The sequence below is a fragment of the Geotrypetes seraphini genome, chromosome 4 (genome assembly GCF_902459505.1).
Source record: "Geotrypetes seraphini chromosome 4, aGeoSer1.1, whole genome shotgun sequence".
Classification (NCBI taxonomy): domain Eukaryota; kingdom Metazoa; phylum Chordata; class Amphibia; order Gymnophiona; family Dermophiidae; genus Geotrypetes; species Geotrypetes seraphini.
The window spans coordinates 50,917,296-50,930,000 of record NC_047087.1 but is presented as its reverse complement, the minus strand read 5'-3'; the positions used below and the strand labels follow the sequence as shown (position 1 = coordinate 50,930,000).

At 44.3% G+C, this 12,705-nt stretch overlaps 1 protein-coding gene across 3 annotated transcripts in view; it reads right to left on the bottom strand.

The window, feature by feature from the left end:
* The window catches only part of LONP2 (lon peptidase 2, peroxisomal), a 201,978-nt gene that overhangs the window by 49,351 nt on the left and 139,922 nt on the right, over positions 1-12,705 (bottom strand). For all 3 annotated transcript variants that reach the window (XM_033941471.1, XM_033941474.1, XM_033941473.1), the window contains exon 12: positions 8,225-8,367. In XM_033941471.1, the coding sequence (XP_033797362.1) occupies positions 8,225-8,367 (143 nt within the window). The remainder of the gene's footprint in view (positions 1-8,224; positions 8,368-12,705) is intronic.

Below are 12,705 nucleotides of genomic sequence, written 5' to 3'. Positions count from 1 at the left end.
GCTCTTAAAAACAATATGTTCTGAGATCTGTTTTCCTTGAATGTTGTAAACTCACGTGTAGTATGTAATTTCAATCTGTTTGTACAGTATTCACTGCTTCTGCATGTAGTCAGAATTTATATTAAGAAGCCAAAAGTAAAACAGCAATTTCTTCCAGCTGCATTACCAAACATTTTTTAATATTTCAACCAAAAGATATATCAACATTATTAAGAGACTGAAAGGTTAAAGAAGGGAGAAAGAATGGGATAAACGGCAGAGACTGCAGAATGATGGTGCACCGAGGAAGTAAAGGAAAAGATAGGTTCCAAATGAAAACATACATAATAAACTAAACAAACAAGATGATACAAGAGACAATCTTACAAAAATCTCTCCCTGGGACTAAAATATTTATCACATTTCTTCCTACAATATATCATGAAACTCATCCCTGAATAAATACAATTTCAGACTTTCTGAATCATGCATGGTAAGACAATAGCTTTAGTTCAGTCAGTGGAACGCTTTATACTATAGGACTGGCAGCATAAAAAATTAAGGATATTCCTTCTAGCTCAGGGTTCTCAATCTAGTCCTTGGGACACTCCAAGCCAGTCTGGTTTTCAAGATGTCCACAATGAACATACATGTGATAAATTTGCATGAATTGCCTTAAAGGTATGCAAATCTACCTCATGCATATTGATTGTGGGTATCCACAAAACCTGACTGGCTTGGTGTATCTATCCAGAGGACTGAATTGAGAACTCTGCTCTAGCTATTTCTATTAAGAACATAAGAATAGCCAATGGTTCTTCTAACCCAGTGGCCAATCCAGATCACCTGTACCTGGCAGAAACCCAAATACAGTACTAGCAACATTCCATTCTATTGTTCTCAGGGCAAGAAGTGGCTTCCCCCGTGTCTGTCTCAATAGCAGAGTATGGACTTTTCCTCCAAGAATTTGTTGAAATCTTTTTTAGACCTAGCTACCACATCATCTCACAACGAGTTCCAGAGTTTAACTATTTATTGAGTGAAAAAATATTTCCTCCTATTTATTTTAAAGGTATTTCCATGTAACTTCATTCAGTGACCCCCAAGTCTTTGTATTTTTTGAAAGAGTAAAAAATATCGATTTGCTTTTACCCATTCTACACCACTCAGGATTTTGCAGACGTCAATCGTAGCCCCCCACCCCCCAGAAATCTCTTTTCCAACCTTAAGAGCCCTAACTTCTTTAGCCTTTCCTCTTATGAGAGGAGCTCCATTCCCTTTATCATTTTGGTTGCTCTTTGAACTTTTTAAATTCTGCTACACTTCTCCCTCCGTATTCGCGGGGGATACATTCCAGCTATAGCCGCGAATATGGAAAAACTGCAAATATGAATTGTATATGTTAAATCGTGTTTTTTTTTGTAAAAGATAGCGGTTTTGTTATTAAAACCGCGAATAACATAAAATTCATATTCGCAGTTTATGGAAAAGACTACAACTAAATACTATACAGTAAATATTCACAACGTTGGTGGAATAACGATATAGTACTGTATGTATTAACTGTATTTATTGAATAGTGTAACAATATTTATTGAACAATACAAGTACTGTAATAATCACAGGGTAAACAAAAAAGTTCAATACAGTACAGTACTGCTTTCCCAACAAGGAAAAAAAGAAATGTTCAATACTTAAAAGTGCAATACTGGAATACCTGTACAGTACTGTACAGTAATTAGGCAGTGTCTTCATCCTCATCGTCCTGTACAACTACCACAGGAGAATGAGACGAAGCAGCTAATTGTGCAACAGGGGCAGTATCTTCATCCTCATCGTCCAGTACAAGCACTGCAGGAGGAGGAGGCGAAGTGGATAAGCGAGCACCAGGGGCCTCCTCAGGCAGTGGAAGTGGGTCTTCAGTACAAGGAAGACGAAGGTGATGCCTCCTTGTGGGTGGAAGAGGTGGATTGTGAGGCAGTGGATGGAGAGGCATTCCCTCTCGGTATCTTTTGAAAATACACTGTGATTTCTGTCTGGCTCTTCTCCTTAAGCATTTCTTTATATATATTTTTGTATGTCGAAATTGTCGCTTCTGCTAACTCCCTCACCTTTAACGCATGTACCATGGATGGATCAATGTCATAGAAAAAGTCAATCGCACCATTAAACCTGCGTATGCCCTCTGCAATATTATCCAGTGTAAACTTGTCTTCTTCTACTCCTCCTTCCTCCTCTTCATCTGGTATTGCCTCTCCTTCAGGAGCGGTCAGGTCAATGAGATCATCTTCCGTTAGTTCATTTGATCTGGTGTCTATTAAGTCTTGATTATCCTCCATATGCGTATCTTCAAAGCCTTCCCCACCCACCTGCTTTGCCAAGTTAATGATGCCTTCCATAATTTCGTGGCCTGGCTCTGTGATATTTACATTGATATCCCTTTTTACACATTCAGGCCAAAGATTCTTCCAGCACAAGTTCATTGTCTCTGGCTTAACAGCTTTCACCGCTCTTTCAATAAAATTGATTGCATCCGCAATAGTGAATTCCTTCCAATTTTTCATGATGTTCTCAATGTTGTGGCCTTCATCCATAGTGTGGACAATCCTCTCTAATGAATACCGTGTGTAGTGTATTTTGAAGGTCCTAATTACCCCCTGGTCGAGAGGCTGGATGATAGATGTTGTGTTGGGGGCAAGTAGACAATCTCAACACCCTCTATGTGGAACTCATGTGAGTCTGGGTGTCCAGGGGCATTGTCCAATGCCAACAGAACCTTGAATTCCATTCCTTTATTGGACAGGTATTTTCTTACTTCTGGCACAAAACACTGATGAAACCACTCTAGGAACAGAGCTCTTGTTGTCCAAGCCTTCTTGTTGCTCAGGCAGCTGGAACTTATCTTTTCCCTTCAAGGCTTGGGGGTTTGCGGCTTTATAAATCAGGGTTGGCTTTATCATATGCCTACTACATTTGCGCAAAGCAGCATGGTCAATCTATCTCTTGCAGCCTTAAAACCTGGTGCTCGCTTATCCTCTTTGCTAATGAAAGTCCTCTGTGGCATTTTCTTCCAAAAGAGAGCAGTTTCATCTGCATTGAATGTCTGCTCAGGTTCCTATCCCTTATCTTCAATAATTTGCTTAAAGATAGCAGGGAACTCTCTAGCTGCCTCTTGGTTGGCAGATGCTGCTTCTCCTGTCACTCTAACATTACGCAGACCATACCTGTGACGGAATTTATCAAACCACCCTTTACTGGCCAGAAAGTCGTTGGATTGCGTCATTCCACCTTCCTTGCTCTTCAAGTTTTCATACCAAGACTTTGCCTTTCCTCTTATCATCACAGAGTCTATCGGTATTCTCTTTTTATAGCAATCCTGCACCCACAGAAATGTTCCAGCTTCCGTGTGAGAGAGATTGGCATCTCGCACAACATGTAATCTCTTTGCACCTGCTAGTGCAGCTGCCGCAACAGCTTCACGGATTTGTTTTTCATCATTTTTTATGTACCTAACGGTTGACTCATTAATGCCATAGTGTTGAGCAACAGCGGATACTCTCTGAAGCATATCCAATAATTCTACCTTTTCTTGTAAGGTTTTCACCTTTTTCTCCCTTTTGGGAGCACCTTCAGTAGCACTTGAACTTTTGCGCTTTGTAGCCATGGTGGGAAACCTGACCTGTTCCTGAAGGAGAGGCATATCCCAGATATATTTTTGGCAGGCAAGCAGGGATTCAGAACGCTTTTGGTCAGGCAAGCAGCGATTCAGAAAGCTTTTGGTCAGGCAAGCAGCGATTCAGAACGCTTTTGGTCAGGCAAGTAGCGATTCAGAAAGCTTTTGGTCAGGCAAGCACCGATTCAGAATGCTTTTGGTCAGGCAAGCACCGATTCAGAAAGCTTTTGGGCAGGCAAGCAGCGATTCAGAAAGCTTTTGGGCAGGCAAGCAGCGATTCAGAAAGCTTTTGGGCAGGCAAGCAGCGATTCAGAAAGCTTTTGGGCAGGCAAGCAGCGATTTACAATGCTTTTGGGCAGGCAAGCAGCGATTCACAATGCTTTTGGTAGGCAAGCAGCGATTCACAATGCTTATGGGCAAGCAAGTAGCGATTCAGAAAGCTTTTGGGCAGGCAAGCAGCGATTCAGAAAGCTTTTGGGCAGGCAAGCAGCGATTCAGAAAGCTTTTGGGCAGGCACGCAGCTGTTCACAATGCTTTTGGCAGGCAAGCAACGATTCACAATTCTTTTGGGCAGGCAAGCAGCAATTCACAATGTTTTTGGCAGGCAAGCAGCGATTCAGAAAGCTTTTGGGCAGGCAAGCAGCAATTCACAATGTTTTTGGCAGGCAAGCAGCTATTCACAATGCTTTTGGCAGGCAAGCAACGATTCACAATGCTTTTGGCAGGCAAGCAGCGATTCACAATGCTTTTGGCAGGCAAGCAGCGATTCAGAAAGCTTTAACCAGGCAAGTGATTTTCTCTATGCATGCTGGGAAGCAGCATTTCACTCTATGGATGCTGGGAAGCAGCGTTTTTCCCTGTGCACGATGTAAACCGGCGATTTTCAGGGCAAAAGTTTTGAAACTTTGATTTTGTAGGAGAAAGCATGGAAGCAGAGTGAATATTGGTAAAAGTTAAACTTTTTTTACATTACAGCAAAAGGAAAGTAACTTTAATCATGATGTAATTTTGGGGGGTGGAGTCACCCGACAAAAAAATCGCGATTATGTGAAACCGCGAGTGCAGAAACCGCGAATACGAAGGGAGAAGTGTATATCTTTTTTGAGATACGGCTACCTGAATTGAATGCAATTGCACCATGAAGTGATACATAGGTATTATAATATTCTTGCTCTTATCTTCATCTGGTAATTCATCAAAGTGCATTAACAGATAAGGCAGGTTTATCCTCAAGTGGAAACAAAGGTGGTCACAGTTTGAAACCAAGAGCTCTGATCCTCTCAGCAAATCACTACCTAGGATCAATTCCCCACCAAATCAGTACTTCTACTATAATGAAAACAAAAACATATAACCAAACTTTACTTTCTACATTAACAGATATAAATGTGATAGGGCTGGTGGCTCAAGAGGTAAGTTATATGCACTGCTATATACAGTAGAAGGTTCCTATTTAATTCAGGCCTTCAGCTTGCTGGTTTACCTAGGGATGCCAAGGTGGCATTCTACAACTCCACTCCTGCCTGGAGGCTGAAACAACATCACCTTAGTGGCTGGATTCAGGGCCCAAGATTAGAGGATTCTAGAAACAGTCCCAGTGGATGACCTCATTGGAGGGCAAACGTTGGGAATACTTATAAAACAGGATGACAATCTCTAAATTTCTCACGAAGGCTCCTGGCATCAGGACTCCAAACCTAGTGACTGAGCTAGAGGCCAAGTTAAAAAAAAAAAAAAAAGAAATGTGAGTGTTGATATTATATTTCATAGTACTTCAATATTTTATTTTTATATACCATTTTTCTGTGGTACAGTCAAAGTGGTTTACATATTGCATTCAGGTACTTCCTCCATCTCCAGTGGGCTTACAATCAGCCTACTACTACAACTACTATTATTTCTATAGTACTAGTAGATGTACACAGCACTGTACAATAATTACATTACATTACATTAGTGATTTCTATTCTGCCTGTGCCTTGCGGTTCTAGGAGGATTACAAATTATAAGAGATCTGGACATTACCGAGAGAATTGCGTAACAAAGATTATCTAGAGAATTACATAACAGTGATTCATGTACTTTACATGGTGTGGTAGAGGATTCAATTATAAAAATTACATAGCAGAGAATCAAGTGATAACAGGATACAGTGGAGAATATCAGTATATATGGGTTACAGACGAGAAGTTACCTAACAATGACGTAAGAAGTTTGTTGGATAGAGAGATAGATGCTTATTTAGGAATCAGAATATTTTTGGAAGGAAAGGTTCTAGGAGTTGACTAATGTGTTATTCAAGAGAGGGAGAGCTTGTGCGAAAGGGGAGGAGATTAGTTAGTAGGAACGTGTTTTTTGAATAGAAATGTTTTGATTTCTTTTCGAAACACTTTGATGTCTGTTGTGTTGATCATTAGTTTGGTGATGGTGGGGTCAATTTTCGCTGCCTGTGTCGCTAGAAGGCTGTCGTATAGTTTCTTATGTCGGGTACCATTATGAGGGGGGAAGGTGAATAGGTTTTGAGTTCTCCTTGATCTGGATGAGTGGTAGCGGTATAGGCGGTTGTTTAGGTAACAGGGGGCAGTTCCATGGGTTACTTTAAATAGTAGACAATAGAACTTGAATTGAGTTCTTGCTTTTATCGGAAGCCAGTGAGAGTCTACATAGGCGGGGGTGATGTGGTCAAATTTGCTGAGACAGTAGATGAGTCTGATGGCTGTGTTCTGAACGGTCTGTAGTTGTTTTATCATGTTGTTTGGGCATGGTAGGTAGAGGCTGTTGCAGTAATCCAAGGTACTGAGTGTGAGGGATTGTACAATGATCTTGTAGTGTTCTTTGGTAAAGAACTCTCTTATTTTTCTTAGGTTTCGCATGGTGAAGAATGCCTTCTGTATGACTTTGTGTATCTGTGTCTGCATAGTGCAGCGTCTGTCTAATTGTATTCCTAGAATTTTAAGAGTGCTCTGTATAGGATATTTGATTGCGTTTACTTCCAGTTCTGTTAGTGATGGCTTTTGTTCCTTCTCTAGTAGTAGGAATTTGGTTTTCTCCGCATTCAGTTTCAGCTTATGGTTCATCATCCATTTTTCTACAGTTTCCAGTGTTGTTTTCAGGCGTCCATTGGAGATGGGGTCTTGGATGTCAAATGGGAGAATGATGGTTATGTCATCTGCGTAGCTGAAAGAAGTTATATTTAGGGCATCTAGGGCAGTGCCTAAGGAAGCTATGAAGAGGTTGAATAGTATGGGCGATAGTGGGGATCCTTGTGGTACTCCGCAGGGGTTTGTCCAGGGGTCGGATAAAAGATCTTTTGACTTAACTCTATATGATCTTGTTTGAAGGAATCCTTGGAACCAGTTGTGAACTTTACCAGTTATTCCTATGGCATCTAGTATCTGGAGAAGTATTGGATGGTCTACTAAGTCAAATGCTGCTGAAAGGTCGAGTTGGATGATTAGTAACTTGTTTCCTTTGCTGAGGTGCTGTTGGGCTATATCTAGTAAAGATACCAGTAATGTTTCTGTGCTGTGATTAGCTCTGAAACCAGATTGAGTTGGATGCAGAATGTGGTGGTCTTCTAGGTAGTTGGATAGATATTGTGCTACTAGACCCTCTATGAGTTTGATGTATAGTGGGATAGAAGCGATTGGTCTATAATTTGTTGGGTTGTCTATTGGGCCTTTGGGGTCTTTTAGTATGGGGGTGATTATGATTTCGCCAAGTTCCGGAGGGAACTGACCTTCCCTGAGGGTGGTTTGCAACCATAGCGTGAGACAAGCTATGAATTTGGTGGATGCTGTAGCTAGTAGGTAAGGAGGACAGTTGTTCAAATCACAGGATAATGAAGGAGACAGTCCCTGCTCGAAGGAGCTTACAATCTAAATGACCTACTACTCTAGCCATTATTCTACTCCTCCATTCATACACCTCCACATAGCCTTCAGTCTGTTTTCTTTTAGTCTATAAACCGCCTTACTGGTCTACAAACCGCCTTACTAGTTTATAAACCAACTTCCTTGTGGGAATAGTAATGAAGTAAATTTGATGTAAGAAAACAGCAAGGTAATCAGTCTACTAAAGAATTCAACATGGAACAGATGGCAATAAGCAGACCATATGGAAGTAAAACAAGATTTAATCAAGATGCTCCAAGGAATAATGCCCGATGCATTTCGCCAACAAGGCTGCCTCAGGTTTATATAACTAGCTGCAATGAGAGAACAGCTTCCAGAAGCAATAACAGTGCGCTTGTGTACAAAAAACAGCTTACAACTCTAAAAAAAAAACCCAGTCTTGGGTCCGTTGTGCATTCATGCATATGCACCATGAATATCCTGAATCCCAGGCTGAATTGGGCAACATATGAGGACTAGGCTGAAAACTTTTGAGCTATTACATTTGCAGGTCACACAGTAAGAAACAAATTCACTGTATACATCACCTTTACAAGTGTGTTGAATGTTGTGGTGTAATATGAAAGGCAAGCTCTATATTTCACATGTCTTGAAAAAATTCAATAGCAGCAGCAACAGCATTACAATGCCACTCCAGTGAAGGAAAGGAATAGCTTACCTCCATCTCATACATTGGCGGTCCAAGGATGTCTTTCAATGCATGATGATCAATTAAGATAGGCATTTTAGGAGGCAAAGCTAGGTCAGCTGCTTCATGGATAGGTTCCGTTTTAATGTCTTCTGCAATATGCTCCTTGGATTCTAAGAAAAGAAACCCCCATTCAGAATTTCAAATAAGTCACAATACCATGTAAATTCTTTATAAGTGTGGAGCTGAACTCTACACCTGTAATGATTTTTGAAGGATATTCTGTTGATAATGACTGGCAAAGCCATTTAAGAATTTCAGGAACTTCAACGCCATGGATTTTTAAAAAATTGTTCAAGAAGGAAGGTGTACTCTCTCCACATTACAGAGTTAATGTAGCTAATTATGACCATATCTAATAGGCAAGCAGATGAAAGAGAAAAAGCAAGATGTTACAAAAACTCCAACCCGTATAATAAAGTTAATTTCCAAAAAGTTATACATTAATGATGCCAGATGATTACCTAAAGGCTTGGGAGGTGTAACTAATATTCAGGGATCAGCTGTCAACATGTGCTGTACCGTATTTTCACGCATATAACGCGCGCGTTATACGCGTTTTTACCTACCGCGCATACCCCTCGCGCGTTATATGCGTGAGCGCGTTATACCAAAGTTTTTAAACATAGTTCCCACCCCGCCCGACGCCCGATTCACCCCCCCAGCAGGACCGCTCGCACCCCCACCCCGAACGACCGCTCGCACGCGCTCCCACCCGCACCTGCATCCACGATCGGAGCAAGAGGGAGCCCAAGCCCTCTTGCCCGGCCGACTCCCCGACGTCCGATACATCCCCCCCCCGGCAGGACCACTCGCACCCCCACCCCGAACGACCGCTCGCACGCGCTCCCACCCGCACCCACGATCGGAGCAAGAGGGAGCCCAAGCCCTCTTGCCCGGCCGACTCCCCGACGTCCGATACATCCCCCCCCTCCGGCAGGACCACTCGCACCCCCACCCCGAAGGACCGCCGACTTCCCGACAATATCGGGCCAGAAGGGAGCCCAAACCCTCCTGGCCACGGCGACCCCCTAACCCCACCCCGCACTACATTACGGGCAGGAGGGATCCCAGGCCCTCCTGCCCTCGACGCAAACCCCCCTCCCTCCAACGACCGCCCCCCCCCCAAGAACCTCCGACCGCCCCCCCCAGCCGACCCGCGACCCCCCTGGCGATCCCCACGACCCCCCCACCCCCCTTCCCCGTACCTTTGGTAGTTGGCCGGACAGACGGGAGCCAAACCCGCCTGTCCGGCAGGCAGCCAACGAAGGAAGGAGGCCGGATTGGCCCATCCATCCTAAAGCTCCGCCTACTGGTGGGGCCTAAGGCGCGTGGGCCAATCAGAATAGGCCCTGGAGCTCCCGTCTGTCCGGCCAACTACCAAAGGTACGGGGAAGGGGGGTGGGGGGGTCGTGGGGGTCGCCAGGGGGGTCGCGGGTCGGCTGGGGGGGCGGTCGGAGGTTCTTGGGGGGGGCGGTCGTTGGGGGGGAGGGGGGTTTGCGTCGAGGGCAGGAGGGCCTGGGATCCCTCCTGCCCGTAATGTAGTGCGGGGTGGGGTTAGGAGGTCGCCGTGGCCAGGAGGGTTTGGGCTCCCTTCTGGCCCAACTACCAAAGGTACGGGGAAGGGGGGTGGGGGGGTCGTGGGGGTCGCCAGGGGGGTCGCGGGTCGGCTGGGGGGGCGGTCGGAGGTTCTTGGGGGGGGCGGTCGTTGGGGGGAGGGGGGTTTGCGTCGAGGGCAGGAGGGCCTGGGATCCCTCCTGCCCGTAATGTAGTGCGGGGTGGGGTTAGAGGGTCGCCGTGGCCAGGAGGATTTGGGCTCCCTCCTGGCCCGATATTGTTGGGGAGTCGGCGGTCCTTCGGGGGGGGGGGAGGGATGTATCGGACGTCGGGGGGGGGGCGTCAGGCTTTCAGGATGGGGACAGACCTTCAAGGGGGGACAGTGCACGGATGTCAGGGGGGTTGAACGGAGAGTCGGGACAGCGCACGGAAAGTCAGGGCAGTGCACGGAAGTCAGGGGGGGGTGAACGGAGAGTCGGGACAGCGCACGGAGAGGCGGGGCAGTGCACGGAAGTCAGGGGGGGGTGAACGGAGAGTCGGGACAGCGCACGGAAAGTCAGGGCAGTGCACGGAAGTCGGGGGGGGGTGAACGGAGAGTCGGGACAGCGCACGGAGAGGCGGGGCAGTGCACGGAAGTCAGGGGGGGTGAACGGAGAGTCGGGACAGCGCACGGAGAGGCGGGGCAGTGCACGGAAGTCAGGGGGGGGTGAACGGAGAGTCGGGCAGCATGCGCGGCATACCCGTGAGCGCGGTATACCAAAGTTTTTGTGCATATCATCGTGATTTCTGCGCGCTATACCCGTGTGCGCGTTTTATACGGGTGCGTGTTATTTGCGTGAAAATACGGTACTCTACATAACACTTTCAGGTATGTGGAAATTAGATGGCCGGGCATGAATGATCCTTTTAGAACGTCTCTCACTAGCAAGATTTTATTTTTGCATGGCGATTCATAAAAAGTCTATATTTCTAGCCAAAAAGTAAACTTTGTTTCTCCAAAGGCAGAGAACAGTGGATTACAAATAAATGTATTTGAAATTTGCTACTGTGCAGTTTTTTTTTTTTTTAATAACAAGCTTTTAACCAAGGCATTACTGCAGCAGGTACAACAATGAAGCCAGAGAAAGGTCATTAGCAGGAAAACTGATTTAATTACCCTCCTGTGAAATCTAGGCATATTCTGAACAGCATGTTTTTTAAGAATCAAATTGTTCTTACCAGCTTATACCATCTCAGTGGGGCATAATGTTGAAAAGGGCAAGAGTCAATCTAATTATGTACTGTAACATACTCTGAACATAAGCAATGCTTTTGTGTGCTATATTACATGAGTGCAGTCTGAAAATTGACACCAAGTAAAGGGGTGGGGAGAGGGTGCTCTATGCCTTTTATTCAACTAAGGCTCATTCTGAAATGAATAGAGGTTTACCCCAGGTTACATATGCAACATGTGCGGGATGAAGAGCATTCTATTTTTTTTTTTTGTTCAAATGATTTTTATTGTTTCAACGATAAACAAGCAAATACAATTAGCAGAAGCAGCCAGTAAACAACACTGCAATCACACACACCCCCTCCCAGTCCCTCCCCTCCCTAAGAGTCCCTTGCCATAGCAAAAACTGAGAGTCTGAGTCAAACTTAAAGATTCAATAGTCTACTGTGAGAGCACTCTATTTTATTTTATTGGAAAATTGCAGTCTTAGACATAATTAAATATCATAGTCTCCAAAGGTTAAGCCATGCACAGGAAAAAACCAACCAAACAAAAAACTACCAACATCAAATTCAGGTAGAGTATTAAAGAAATTGAGAGGAGAAAAAGCATACTTAATCAAAGCATAAATCAAAGGCAATAAGAATCTAACACTTGACCTCATCTAACCAAACTTATGTAGAATTAATCTGCATCTCAAGTCATTGCCACGACATACTACTACTACTACTACTATTATTAATCATTTCTATAGTGCTACTAGGCGTACACAGCATTATCATAAGAATTAGTAACGGAAACACAATTGCATTGCGGTTTTTAGAGTGATGTGGCCCTGTTGAGATACTGGATGGTTCAGAAATTTAGACTGTTCATAGGAAAGAAAAACTCACACACAAAATAAAGATACACATTTTGAAAAAGAGAAAAAATAAAAACCTTGAACATTGTCTAAAATGGGGCAACTCTGGGGTGTACAGTCTCATCATCATTGTTTAGTGTCCCGTTGACTGTAAATCTGAATGTCATTTGAAAATAATAAGGTTTTAATAAGGACATAAATTTGAAAAACGATTGTTCATGGCATAAATAAGGGGGAAGGATTAGGGATTGCTTCTGTTTCTAAATATTTTCCGATGGATCTTAGTTTGTGAATTAAGAGCTTGCTGCTGGTGCTACCTTTGAAACAGCTGTGGCAAGCACTTAGGCCCGGATTCTATAAATGGCACCAAGTGGCAGAGGCGTAGTAAAGTCTGCCCAGAGAGCTGTCTTGGTGGGGGTGCTAGCACCTGACATTCTCTCTGCCTTCCCTTCCTTCCGGCCCCTCCCTGCCGCGTGCATGTGCCACTTCCCTTCCCTCATACCTCTTTAATTTTCCTAAGTGTGAACTTGCTGCCTGCATCTGCGTCTGCTCTCTCAGACGTCACTAACGGTAAGAGAATACAAGATAATAAGTTTGGTTTTAAACATGATGGGTGCTTAAGGTTAGTTTTATAGGATGTGGATGGTTTTGTAATACTGATGAAGACTTTGGGCTCCTTTTACTAAGGTGCGCTAGCGTTTTTAGTGCATGCAGGAAATTACTGCGCGCTACGCTTCTAGAACTAACGCTAGCTCAAAGCTGGCGTTTAGGTCTAGCGCGCGCTATTACGCACGATAAAGCCCTAGGGCACCTTAGTAA